Source organism: Lissotriton helveticus, chromosome 5_1 (assembly GCF_964261635.1).
Source record: "Lissotriton helveticus chromosome 5_1, aLisHel1.1, whole genome shotgun sequence".
NCBI lineage: Eukaryota > Metazoa > Chordata > Amphibia > Caudata > Salamandridae > Lissotriton > Lissotriton helveticus.
Window position 1 is genome coordinate 2,048,001,153 of NC_136065.1, and position 15,174 is coordinate 2,048,016,326.

The 15,174-nt window shown below is 38.0% G+C and overlaps 1 protein-coding gene across 2 annotated transcripts in view; it reads left to right on the plus strand.

Annotated features, from left to right (window-relative positions):
- The window catches only part of LOC144753969 (N-acetyllactosaminide alpha-1,3-galactosyltransferase-like), a 142,679-nt gene extending 141,132 nt beyond the window's left edge, over positions 1-1,547 (plus strand). For both annotated transcript variants that reach the window (XM_078641491.1, XM_078641492.1), the window contains exon 4: positions 221-1,547. In XM_078641491.1, the coding sequence (XP_078497617.1) occupies positions 221-905 (685 nt within the window). In that variant the 3' untranslated portion in view covers positions 906-1,547. The remainder of the gene's footprint in view (positions 1-220) is intronic.
- The last annotated feature ends 13,627 nt before the right edge of the window (positions 1,548-15,174 follow it).

The following is a 15,174-nucleotide window of genomic DNA, read 5'->3' on the forward strand; positions in this document are numbered from 1 at the left end:
GCTGTGACCACTCTTCATGCAAACTTAGTGGAACCTTGTGCTTCGGGAGTGAAAGGCCAAGAGGTTTGGATTAGTACTGTAGATAGGTGCATGGGTGGGCAAGTATGTGATCGAGAAATATCTTTTAATGGTCTATCTCCTGTCTTGCCACATTTTTCTCTCTCTGTCACCTTTGCTGGTTAGCCCTCAATTAATTATTATCCTTATCTTTCCTATCCAGGTACATCCAAAGATATCTTGGGCACTTTCTGGAAACTGCAGAGCTTTACTTCATGCCAGGATATCCTGTCGTCTACTATGTGATGGTAGACGACCCCTCCTTGGTTCCCAAAATCTACTTGCGGCCCAACAGGTCTATGGAGGTGATTAAAGTCAAGAAACATGCCCGCTGGCAAGACATTAGCATGATGCGCATGAGATATATTGCTGAGTTGGTGGTCCCACGTGCTAAGCGTGAGGTTAACTTTCTCTTCTGCATGGACGTGGACCTAGAGTTCACATCTATCTACGGGGTTGAAACTTTGAGTGACTTAGTGGCCCAGGTCCACTCCTTACACTATCTCTGGCCCAAGTTCATACACTCATTTGAAACCAATCCTGCATCTGCTGCCTTTGTTGACCGCAGCAAGAGCAACTACTACTACCATGGAGCCGCCTTTGCTGGAACAGTCTCTGAGATCTTAAAGCTTGCAAGGGCCTGCCATGAGGGCATCCAGAGGGACAAAGAGAAAGGGATTGAGGCAGTCTATCAAGAGGAGAGCCATCTCAATCATTACCTGCTGCACACAAAGCCCAGCAAGCTCCTGTCACCTGAGTACAACTGGGGTGGATGGCTGAATGTCAAGTACCACACATTGCACTGGATGCCCAAAGACTACGCAAATCTGCACAAAAATACAGAATGACCCGCACAATATAATACTCTGGATTTACGTGAAGCCACCACAGTCTAATCATTTCTATTGTTTTCCTGGCATTATCCTTGGAATAGGACATTAAGCAGAAGGCTCAGCCGTGTTTGGGGATGACGATCAAGGGAGTCCATTGAATATACTGTAATACGTTGATCCATGACCTCTCCAAAGGTCCCAAACTAGGCCAACGATGAAGTTTGTGTCCATATTTAGCAATAGATTCTCAACTATATTTCTGTATGTTCTGGTATTTTGTTTCCCGAGGTGTTTGGGGGTTGGAGGAAGAGGATGGGAAATGAGGCACACAAAAGACTCCCGCCTGAACAACCCAAAACAATAAAACAATTCTTGGCCAGAGAAGTCAGATGAATGGTATGAACACACTTGGCTTTCCCCTCCGTCACAGTTTTCTGAACTTTTTATACAAAATTACCACTCTACTCTGCACATTTTTTGCATAGATGGAAGAAATGATGCTTCTATGAATCAGAGTTGCCCCCCTCATATGCTCCATCCTTCTTTGCCTCACTCTCACTGTGCCTGACAATCAGATCTTTATCTCACCCATAGGCAGCTGAAGATACAGCTGATGGTTGTAAGTTTAACAAATAACATAAAATATACCTATTATGATCAGTGTATCTAGTGAGCATCGCTTCTTTTATTAAGGTACTGGTTTGATTTGAACTACACACAGATTAATGATTCGGGCGTGCATGACAATTTATTTTGAAAGAAGCATTGCCAAAGTTCCTAGAACTGTTTTTTTTTGTTTACAATCAAAAGCTTTGATGGGATGAGAACAAAGATATGTGTAGAGTTTTTTTCTAAGGCTGTATATCTGATAAGGGTATGTTAATGTTTTGGTAGCCTCAACAATGAGGGTCGGAAATAGAGATAAAAACAAGCATTTGCAATGCAATCGGTCTCGCCTTCGGGACGTTATATGAATTTGGCTATGCAGCTCATTAGCCTGAGTGCTAAAACATCTACTGTTCTTTAACATGGAGGGAAAGTAAGCACCAAACTGCGTGCCATGCAAGGTATGGGAACATATAAAGAGAAATATTGCCTTTCAGAGGGAAAGGTATAATTCTAAGCTTTGTTTCTAATATAAAATCAAGGCCTTCGGTGGTCATATCACTGAAAATACAAGATTTGAAAAAATGATTGTCTACCGGTGCTCGTGGGACAATTTCTATGAACAGGAATCTGGAGAATGCTAAAGTGATTCTGGTATTTCACTGTCCTCTGCTGGTCATTATCTATCAAAACAGTGAAATAGAGGCAGTTGCCAGAAGAATAAAAAAGAGAAAGTTCCTCAGCAGAAAGCAATTCTGGTATTTTACTGACCTCTACTGGTAGTTTTCTATCAAGACAGTTAATTAGAGGCAGTTGAACAGAAAAAAGTCCCTAGGCGGAAGCAGAGAAGTCCTAGGGCAGATCTCCAGATCCCACAAAGTACATACACATATACTAAAGTATACATAAAGTTCCCTAGCACACGACAATAGTATAATGTAACAGTAATACAGTAAGTTATTGTGAAAATAAAATCTTGACGCAAAATAAATGCGAGCCTTCAATCTTTTTTAGTTCTTTGTCTTCATCCTTCTTTAATCTCTTATTGTGTGACTGTTCCAAAGCCCAAATGCCAACACATGCTTCGTTGTCTCGGTATTTTAATACATACAACTTTTTCAAGGCTACATAAGAGATAGATTACAACCTGAGCAGGTGTACAGCACACTGGTTAGAAGCGGTGTGAGGCGTTAGCCCTTCTTGAGGGCTCCTTTTACATTAAATGCTCATCTGTAGTGCACTACTCAGCATGGCGGACATACTTTCTATGGCCCTAGGAAACCGGTGCAAAAGAAATGCTTTTTAACATGTAGGACTTGTATTGAATGCATTTCAATTAAATATACATTGGACCCAATAAATAAAATACAGTAGTTGTCCAGAGAGAAACTGTGCAGAGCAAAACAGTAAAGGGAAAAGGCAGTATTGGCTGTGCAAAACAATTCTTCTTGAAGCGTAGACCACAATATGAGATCAGACCTCAGGTTCTTTACATTCAGTATTTTGTACATCAATGTTCAACCAATATACCCGATATGCCAAAGTTGCGGCCTCGGATAATGAGTGACAGCAGCATTATTGGTTGCTAAAAATGTGCGTCCTTCACAAGTAATAAGTCTGTAACCTTCCCTTTACTGGGAACCAAGCTCCTCATTGTAGCACTTTACCTCTCTTGGTAGGGAAGCACAGCAGTCCACCTGCTGATATTGTCACAAACCACAAAAGGGCTATAATATTTACTTAATCATTTACATACATATAGTTTGGAGAATGGACTTATTGCCAACTTGTCAAAAAACAAAATTATGACCTTTGGATAGAACACCAAGTCCATATTGTGGCTCTTAGGCGATGCCTCATTCGAAATAGTTAATTAAAATGAGTACCTTGGAGTTACATATGACAGTAAGGTATTGTGGTCTTACCACCTATCCACAAGTAAGCTTTAGTCAACTACGATCACAAAATCTAACATAAGATTTTCCAACCAGTTCAGAGGCAGAGCTATCAAATCCTTATTGAAAGTGCTAAATATGTAACATATTCCTTACTTACTCTATGCATTACCTGTGTGAAATAACAAGGGCGTAGCCAGTATTGATAAAACATATATGCTGTGTTATGCAAATTCCTCATTAGACTAGAACTGAATTTATTATTGATAACCTCATCTCACCACAGAAGAAGGTTGAACTGTTATTGTGACTGTAAGGGCCGATCTGTCAACCTTAAAATCTTTGACCAATCAGGAACTAAATGACATCACACAAGTATATGGAACTGAACATTGTATCATAAAAAAGGTTCTACGGACATATAATTTACCTGATCTAGGGTCGCTGGCAAAGTTAAACCTGCCAGGCCAAAAGTGCCTGCTTTGAGGGATCTTAACTAGCAGTCAGAGGGAGAATGACTTCGCCAAGTTACAACAATACAAACACATGGACTTAGTTTCCGAAATCCTGGCCTCACGGAAATAAGTATATCTAGGGTCAAATCTGCACAGCTACTTTAAAATGAAATTCTTAAAATGTAGACTTTTTTATATTCCCATTTATGATTTAGAGGGGAAGTGGAATCCAGTGCTTAAAGGAAAAATTGCTTGTAGACTTTGCAAACTCACAACGGAAACCCTTTTGCACATCCTATGTATTTACCCTAAACTCTTGACTTAAATTTTTTTTACCTACAAATGATTTTTAATAAGGCAAAAAAAGTTCTACAGTAAAGAATGTTAGATATTGTTTTAAAATTAAAGATAATAGTGCAATTATAATATTAATGACATTTTGAAATTAATTTTACAAAGTGATCTTCCGATCTATGCAAATTTTAACAACTTCTTAACTTATATATGTCGAGTTCTTTTTTTAACTGCCTTTTTTTATATTCATGCCAATTGTGATATACTGTTTTTATTGTATTCTTTGGATAAATACAATACATTTCTTACTACTACCCTTCTATACTAAACACAATAGAAGAGAATGTTGTCATCAAAAAGCCAGGCGCTCTGGCTTTGTCAGGGTGTACCCACTTTAATAAAAACAGGAAAATGTAAGATCAACCAAGGCAACTCCACTGAATTGGCAACTCCATTTTGTTTTCAATAATATAATTTTCAATAAATCATTATACGTTCAATAAAATATTTACAGGAGTCTTTTTTCTACTTTAGCCTTCTGTCACTGCATCCATAGGACTAACCATCAGGGGACTCTGCCCTTCAGAGCTCATGTGCAACAGCAGAAACTCCAGAAGAGGTTTTAAACATGAAAAACCTGTTTTGGGGTTGTGTAAATTCCCCAAGGGACTCATGGCGACATAAAACAAAATGTTTTTGGGGGCACCTTCTGGGGGTCTGCTGCACTTTTGGCAGCTCTCAAAACACTCTCTAAACGCTGATGATGCTCCTGCCCTTCCTGTTGCACCACAAGTGGCCCACTTGTATAAAGGTCAGTTTCTATGCACTTACCCAGATGCTAGCGTTAACATTCTGTGCGTATGTGTGTGTAGTCTGTATGGTAGATGCTTGGTGTGTATGAGTGAGCCAGAGTAATGGAGGCCTGTGGGATTAATTGTGGATACCCTATGGTTGCAATGGAAGCTAGTGACATCATAAAAGTGGTGAGGCATGAAAGTCGCAAGCAAGCGTAACTATGGTAACACAGGATTTTTGGAAAAAAAGTGAGCAAATCATTGCTTTATAATATTATCAGTAGACCTTCATGATTTGAAAATGTGGTGATCATTTTAATGGAAATCAGCTTGTACGTCTGAGCACAGGGGGTGCATTTTGAATGCAAGGCACCTTCAAGGCAGGAAATATGATCTGGACGTCACCAGTTGAGTTGAGTTGGGGCCCACCAGGTTTAGCATTCCCTATGCAATTTGCAAGCAAATATAGAATGCCTAATAAAAATAGAACATATATTCTATTTTTTGAAGATGTTCTATTATTGATTGCAAGTTGCAGAAGGAATGCTGAACCTGCAATCACAAGGACTGCAGCAGTGGCAATGCTGGAACCAAAATATAGGTTGTCATGCCATCCTACGCTACCAATGGAGTTATACAAACGATAGTTGGAGACTCTCTGTGGTACAAATCAAGATGCACTACACATCTGCTAAACCTCAGTTCAACTTCACAAGATCAGAGTTGCATCAAAGGTAATGCTGGGATTTCCTTCCCCAAAATGTACAGACTACAACCTGAGCCCATCATGATTACCACCACTATCATCACACACCATCAAATGCAGCCGCCCATCATCTGTTTCCAGGCCCCTCTTTATGTCCTGACAAATGTTTTTTATTGCACGCATTAAGTGCCTAATTTCTGCAAACCACTGTGTTTGATTCAGGCTGCCATTTGTCAGAACATAAAAGGAGAGACCATAAACACAGGGCTGTAAAGTTCAGTGAAGGAAAACCCAGCCCTGCTTTCCCTCTGATTAGCTTGTAACTACATGGGTTCGAGAGAGTTGACAAGATTTTAGTGGAAAGAAATCTTAAAGAAATGCACCATGTAATCACGGCATAGTTGGACATGAGGTAGTGCCAGCTCCATTTGAACTCAAACAAGGACATCCATTGCGGAGAGAAAATACTAAAAGCAGTATTCCTGTAGTTAGTAGCAGGACCAACGGAAGATCTCCAAAAATGCTTCCGAGGACGGAGTGAATGAAGGATGGAATAATTTCAAAAGCCTTCTGAAAGGTGCTGACTAACCCAGAGCCCATGCTCCTAAAAAACCCAGCAATTCCAGTTGTATTAGACATATTAAAAATACGATGGACCAGCTCCCCAAAATGTAGTGGGAAGTTAGCATAGAAGAGCGCCTATCTCTCCGAAGAGGAACACGCCACCTGAAGATCAAACGTCTCCTTGGCTGAAGTTACGACCACATCTTTTTGAAACAATAAGGCTTTCAGTTTGCTCAGGGTGTCAAAGCGCACGTTGGAAAGATTAATAGAAGGCCACATAGTGTCCTCCCTAACTAAACGAGTAAGTGGAAACAGGACTTGTGTGCAACATGTTACAATGGAAGACACGGTTACCACATATGCGACCCCTTGTTTCATCCCACAGCAACCTTGATCATTCAGAATCAGGTAAGTTCCATTCAAGAGCAATCTGAAAGCCAGACTAGCAAGACAGGTTTACTGCTGACTCATTGCATGCCCCATGCAACAAAAATTCCTTGCACACCAGTGACCGGCTTAAAGTATTCTCACAGTCCGTACCGCTGAGAAAAACTTCAGTGTCCTTATTCCTACACGAGAATGTGAAAGGAAATTCCCATTGTTCATGTATGAACCCTTTACCTAATGCATTTTCATTGCATGTCACATTCTTTTATAAATGAATATATCCATTGTGTTAACTATGCCTTTATCTCTGAATTGGTCAGCTGTCAAGAATATCCCTCATGATATATGAGCCCCTTTAGATTCATGTTATACCTAGTAAGTGTATATTTAACTATTTTCTCCGCAGTAGAAAGTAACATTGGGTTATCTATAAGTGGGGATTTCGGCAAGTAAAGCGGTAGCAGCCTCAATATATTAAACAATCTGTGTCATACATTATTTATAACAACTTCTTATTAATTTATTTTTTATAAAGTTTTATATAGTGCGAACTTGACCCTAGATGGTTATCAGAGCTCTTTACAAATGATTCAATAAATAGAAAACAGACAACCAAGAAATATCAATGCTGATACTATCCGTTGCAAATCGGGACTGATTTAGAAACAAGGACGTTGATGGTGAATGCAAACCCTGGTTGGAAAACTGCATCATATCAGTATCCAGAGAAATGAGTCAGTGGGTTCAGCGTAGAAATTTGTTCATTAAAAGCAGTCTGATTTTAATTTTTTGAATTATGTGATGGAAGGGTCAGTCTAACTTCAGGGGGTAGGGAGTTCCAGATTCTAGGGCTAATCCGGAGAAAGCTCGGATGTAGGTTTTCTTTTTCCAAAATTGTTGAGATTTCAACAGTCATTCAATCAATCCGTCACTTGTAAAGCACACTACATTCCCGCGAGGGTCTCAAGGCGCTGTTGGGGGGGGGAGGGGGGGCGATACTGATCAAACAATAAGGTGCAGGTACTTCTATTTTTGTGTCCTAATTTTTAATTAGGTTCTCCGGGGGGAGTACAGGACAACAAAACGATGGTAAGTCAGTAATCATGGTACCTAAATCTGTTTACAACATGGTGGATACAGCTGTACACTGATGGGGGACAGGGTGTGGATGGGGTGTCTGGAGGGGGTATCGCCAGTAGGTAATATATATATATATAGATATATATATATATATTACCTACTGGCGGTCACCAGTAGATATATATAGTTAGGATCTAGTTACCATAGGAAATTCCGGTTTTGATTTTGTGTGTGATGAAATGTGATTGGCTGGGTATTTGAATATGTATGAAAAATGAGAGGGAAACACAGCCATATTGAGATTTTAGTGTTTGAGGTATACTTCTGAGGTGTGAGATTGAGACAGAATTTACTGTACAACAGTTTTCTATAAGGTGAGTTGTTAATTTGTAAGGAGAACTCTGTTGTTCACTTTAAGTTATTAGGAGAAATGTTTTCTATTAGTTATTTAATGTTTTTCTGTTATACTTATGGATTGAGTAGGGCAACATCAGATGCAGTGCTTTATATTTCTAATTCTTGCTTGATACTATACACTGTCCAGGGAAACACAGCCATTTTGTGACTATAGTGTCTGAGGTACTTTTGTGTGGAAATTTTGGTGTTCAATTTCTGATGTGAGATTTACACAGTAGTAACGCTTCCTATAGAATTTAATAGTTTTTCTCTGCCCTATCTCACTCTTACCCTGCAACATCTCACTGTCTTTCTCTTTCTTTTAATAGTACACTAACATCAATAATGGTTGAAAATGAAGAGTCATTTGACATCGTTATAGACATTTTTATGACTGTTATTGAGGATGTTCCTGTTGATGAGAGTAATCCTGAAGGAGAGCTTTATGATGGAGGAGATGGCATGGACGATTTCTATGATGAATCCTTGGATTCAGATTTAATGGAAGCTTTGGAGTTCATTGAGTTTGAGGATTTTTTTTGGGAGATTTTCGATATTGACATTGCCAATGATGCAATCTTAGACGATCATTTAAATTTTGTAAATTCCCAACAATAAATTTAAATTTAGTAAATAAATATTGTATGAGAATTTATACTTAACTAAATGTAATTTATGAGGTAGTAGAAAACTGATAATGTTTTGTGTTACATAGTAAGTTTACTCATAAATATTTCCCTTCTCCCCCCATATTTTCTTAAATGTGTTTTTGACATCTCTTTTTCATGTCCTGCATCCTTTCTCTCACTGTCTATCTCTGATGCACAAGATTGCAACATAAGTAAGTTTAAAGAACAGCAAGTGTGTCTCACCAGAGCAGGAAACCATGCAGTAAGCGCTGTTTCTCTTTCTTTTAATAGTACACTAACATAAAATGATGAATGAAAATGAGGAGCCTACCAACATCTTCTTTGAAGTAACAGCAACGTTTATTGAGGCAACTTATTCTGTGGTGTATATTGATCCTTTAGATGAAACAAATCAGGAAGAACATGAAGGAGATACCATGGCAGATTTTTTTGATGAAACACTAAATATGGAATTATTTGAATGTGTAGACATTGTTGAGTTTGACGAATCATTTTCAGACACTTTGATGGATAAAATTTCTGATGAAGAAATGCTACAAGTTCTTTTACATTTTGAAAATTCTGAAACATAAATTTTAATTTAGTAAAGAAAAATTGTTTTGAAAATTATACTTATTTAAACGTAATTTATGAGGTAGTAGCAAAGTGATACAATTTTGTGTTCTTCATGTCCTGTATACTTTCTGTCACTGACTGTCTCTAATGCACTAGTTTACAACATAAGTAAGTATATAGAACAGCAAGTGTGTTTCACCAGAGTAGGAACTCATGACCCCCTACGCCAGTTCTGACCACACATTGAGAAAGGAAGGAATCATGTGAACAAATCTGTTTCTGCTTTCCTGAAAGACTACAGTATGGATTCAATATACCACAATAACTTGCATTACAACATACAAGGTATCTACAGAGGAGACGATGTCCGTGTCCAATAGTTTTTTTTTTTATTCCAATAGGTCCGCGCACCGTGAGTGCTCGGTATATGCACGATGCGCGAACCCTATCACCGCCATTTTGTGGTTTCAGAAGGGAATGAAAAATATAACTTAAAAACGTGGGAAGGGGGTAGGGTAGAGTGTCCCTAACCCCTTAGGCCTTCTCAGGGGGTCCTTCAAGGACTCCTAAGGTTAAAAATAATGTTTATTTTTTTTTAAATAACAGAAAACAGGATACGTCCGCGCACGGGGAGTGCTCGGTGAGTGCTCGGTGCGCGGACCTCGGTAAAAATTAATTAAAAAAAGAAAGTTAAAAATCATATTTGAGTGTTTACATGTTAGTTTGCTCTAAAAAGAGCCGTTGTGTTCATTGTGTTTTTTTTGGTACCTACAAGTAAGTACCAATGCAGAGTCTGATGTTACAGAGAAAGACTTTGTTCCCTTCATCAGTGAAATGTACACCATCTGTCCTATAGATGCCTTGCATGTTGTAACGCAAGTTGTTGTGGTATATACAACCCATTCCATAGTCTCTCATGTATGCAGAAACAGATTTATTTACATGTTTTCTTGCTTTCTCAATCTGTGGACAAAATTGATTGGACCAATTCCATTTTTGCCTTTGGCATATATTGGAATAGACAAAGGCAGTTTGAGGAAAAAGTGACATCAATTGTTCAAAGATGTCCTTCAATAGCATTTCCAGACCAACCCCAGTCAAAGTGCATAAGTCATTTCCACCACAGTGCACAATTATAAGGTCAGGATGTGGGAGATGCATGAAGGATTTCACCAATGGTATCAATTGGTGACATCTCAATCCTCTCTGGCCAGTCCATAAAATATCCACATTTGGTAAATCAAGGTTTAAAATTCCTCTGTTTGTTGCATACCTTTTAGACCAGAATACAAAACTGTGTCCTACAAACCATACTGAAGGCATCTTCAAGGCAGGTCTGGTTGTACTCAGATGAGGGCTGTAAATGAAATGGCAGTTGGAAAGCTTGCAGTTTAGAAAAAAAGAGGAAGACATTCACTGCCCTTGAAGCTTAAGAAATGATTGGTGCTTTCTGAAAATGGAAAAGAGCATATTAGGGTGCATAGTTTTGTTTTTTAAAAGAAGCAATTCTAATGGTTCAGAAAAGGCCATTGAAAGGAACATTGCACATTATTAGCTGTTATTTTGAAAGCTCTAACAACCTTTCTGGATTCATTTGTAACATAGTATAATAAACTTTTAAACTCTGTTCTTCCTTAGGTGGGAGTTACCATGGTAACAGGTTGAATGAGCACTAGGGGGATGGGTGAATATTATGTGAGTTTGAAAGTGTGGGAATGTAGAACCAATTGAAATGTTAGTTTAGTTTTGAAATAGTGTGGGAAGAGATTTCATTGGTTAAGACCTGAAATACGTGTGAAGAATGAGTGGGAAATGTGCCATTTCTGGTTCCAGTGTCTGAGGTGCATTTCAGAGATTCTGCTTAAGAAAATCTGCTGTGTGTTTGACACTGTTCTATATTTTCAAAAGCGATTTATTTTAAAGGTGAGTAATATAGAGAGAGTGCTCTTTGCAGTATTGGGAAGTATAACCAGCATATTGGGCTTCATTCCTGTTGTATTTTGAAAATGAGTCAGGTTTCTGCATTGTAGTGTAGTGTTCATTTAAATGGGTTGTGCTCTGTGTGTAAAATGATTTACCATGCTAAATGTTTTTTGATAAAATGTGTAGCTTAAAGATTTTTGACAAGGATCACAGTGAGTGTCTGTGTGAATTAAGGAATTATATTTTCACCTTTTTCCATAATGTTAGCTGTGTGTGCTTACAGTTTGTATTTTTTAGCTTATAAGGTAGACTTCTTTTTAAATTGTTTTTCATGCTTGGATTCAATGCTGGTATAGAGATAGTGTTATGGTTTCATTGGACTTGTAAATATGCTCCTTTTTTAGAAGGGCCTTGTGCAACCTTTAACATGGGTGCAAGCAGTGAATGTATGGAGAGGGATAGGAATAGCAGATAGAAAACCATATGAAATGGTGTGGGAGATGCAAAAAGGATTTCACTAATGGCATCAATTGAGATGGAATATAGGATAAAGAGGGGCATATTTACAAGCCCCTTGTGCAATGTTTGACATGGGTGCAAGCAGAAAATGCATGCACAGAAATAAAATTGGCACACAGACAAGAATATGAAATGCTTTGAGAGATCCGTAAAGGATTTTACTAATGGCATAAATTGAGATGGAATATACAAAAAAAGAGAGGCATATTTACAAGCCTCTTGCGCAATGTTTAGCATTAATGCTGGTATAGAGATAGTGTAATGGTTTCATTGGCATATTTACAAGCCCCTTGCACAATGTTTGACATGGGTGCCAGCATAAAATGCATGCAGAGTAATAAAATTGGCACACAGACAAGAATATGAAATGCTTTGAGAGATACGCAAAGGATTTTACTAATGGCATAAATTGAGATAGAATATACAAAAAAAGAGAGCCATATTTACAAGCCTCTTGCGCAATGTTTAACATTAATGCTGGTATAGAGATAGTGTAAGTGTTTCATTGGCATATTTACAAGCCTCTTGTGCAATATTTAACTTTAATGCTGGTATAGAGATAGTGTAATGGTTTCATTGGCATATTTACAAGCCCCTTGCGCAATGTTTAACATTAATGCTGGTATAGAGATAGTGTAATGGTTTCATTGGCATATTTATAAGCCCCTTGCGCAATGTTTGACATGAGTGCCAGCAGAAAATGCATGCTGAGTAATAAAATTGGCACACAGACAAGAATATGAAATGCTTTGAGAGATCCGTAAAAGATTTTACTAATGGCATAAATTGAGATGGAATATACAAAAAAGAGAGGCATATTTACAAGCCCCTTGCGCAATGTTTAACATTAATGCTGGTATATAGATAGTGTAATGGTTTCATTGGCATATTTACAAGCCCCTTGCGCAATGTTTGACATGGGTGCCAGCCGAAAATCCATGCAGAGTAATAAAATTGGCACACAGACAAGAATATGAAATGCTTTGAGAGATCGTAAAGGATTTTACTAATGGCATTAATTGAGATGTAATATACAAAAAAGAGAGGCAAATATACAAGCCCCTTGCGCAATGTTTAACATTAATGCTGGTATAGAGATAGTGTAATGGTTTCATTGGCATATTTACAAGTCCCTTGCGCAATGTTTGACATGGGTGCCAGCAGAAAATGCATGCAGAGTAATAAAATTGGCACACAGACAAGAATATGAAATGCTTTGAGAGATGCGTAAAGGATTTTACGAATGGCATAAATTGAGATGGAATATTCAAAAAAGAGAGGCATATTTACAAGTCCCTTGCGCAATGTTTAACATTAATGCTGGTATATAGATAGTGTAATGGTTTCATTGGCATATTTACAAGCCCCTTGCACAATGTTTTACATGGGTGCCAGCAGAAAATGCATGCAGAGTAATAAAATTGGCACACAGTCAAGAATATGAAATGCTTTGAGAGATGCGTAAAGGTTTTACTAATGGCATAAATTGAGATGTAATATACGAAAAAGGGAGGCAAATTTACAAGCCCCTTGCGCAATGTTTAACATTAATGCTGGTATAGAGATAGTGTAATGGTTTCATTGGCATATTTACAAGCCCCTTGCGCAATGTTTGACATGGGTGCCAGCAGAAAATGCATGCAGAGTAATAAAATTGGCACACAGACAAGAATATGAAATGCTTTGAGAGATCCGCAAAGGATTTTACTAATGGCATAAATTGAGATAGAATATACAAAAAAAGAGAGCCATATTTACAAGCCTCTTGCGCAATGTTTAACATTAATGCTGGTATAGAGATAGTGTAAGTGTTTCATTGGCATATTTACAAGCCTCTTGCGCAATATTTAACTTTAATGCTGGTATAGAGATAGTGTAATGGTTTCATTGGCATATTTACTAGCCCCTTGCGCAATGTTTAACATTAATGCTGGTATAGAGATAGTGTAATGGTTTCATTGACATATTTATAAGCCCCTTGCGCAATGTTTGACATGAGTGCCAGCAGAAAATGCATGCTGAGTAATAAAATTGGCACACAGACAAGAATATGAAATGCTTTGAGAGATCCGTAATGGATTTTACTAATGGCATAAATTGAGATAGAATATACAAAAAAGAGAGGCATATTTACAAGCCCCTTGCACAATGTTTAACATTAATGCTGGTATAGAGATAGTGTAATGGTTTCATTGGCATATTTACAAGCCCCTTGCGCAATGTTTGACATGGGTGCCAGCAGAAAATGCATGCAGAGTAATAAAATTGGCACACAGACAAGAACATAAAATGCTTTGAGAGATGCGTAAAAGATTTTACTAATGGCATAAATTGAGATGGAATATACAAAAAAGAGAGGCATATTTACAAGCCCCTTGCGCAATGTTTAACATTAATGCTGGTATATAGATAGTGTAATGGTTTCATTGGCATATTTACAAGCCCCTTGCGCAATGTTTGACATGGGTGCCAGCAGAAAATGCATGCAGAGTAATAAAATTGGCACACAGACAAGAATATGAAATGCTTTGAGAGATCGTAAAGGATTTTACTAATGGCATAAATTGAGATGTAATATACAAAAAAGAGAGGCAAATATACAAGCCCCTTGCGCAATGTTTAACATTAATGCTGGTATAGAGATAGTGTAATGGTTTCATTGGCATATTTACAAGTCCCTTGCGCAATGTTTGACATGGGTGCCAGCAGAAAATGCATGCAGAGTAATAAAATTGGCACACAGACAAGAATATGAAATGCTTTGAGAGATGCGTAAAGGATTTTACGAATGGCATAAATTGAGATGGAATATACAAAAAAGAGAGGCATATTTACAAGCCCCTTGCGCAATGTTTAACATTAATGCTGGTATATAGATAGTGTAATGGTTTCATTGGCATATTTACAAGTCCCTTGCGCAATGTTTTACAAGGGTGCCAGCAGAAAATGCATGCAGAGTAATAAAATTGGCACACAGTCAAGAATATGAAATGCTTTGAGAGATGCGTAAAGGTTTTACTAATGGCATAAATTGAGATGGAATATACGAAAAAGGGAGGCAAATTTACAAGCCCCTTGCGCAATGTTTAACATTAATGCTGGTATAGAGATAGTGTAATGGTTTCATTGGCATATTTACAAGCCCCTTGCGCAATGTTTGACATGGGTGCCAGCAGAAAATGCATGCACAGTAATAAAATTGTCTCACAGACAAGAATATGAAATGCTTTGAGAGATCCGTAAAGGATTTTACTAATGGCATAAATTGAGATAGAATATACAAAAAAAGAGAAGCATATTTACAAGCCCCTTGCGCAATGTTTAACATTAATGCTGGTATAGAGATAGTGTAATGGTTTCATTGGCATATTTACAAGTCCCTTGCACAATATTTGACATGGGTGCCAGCAGAAAATGCATGCAGAGTAATAAAATTGGCACATCGACAAGAATATGAAAT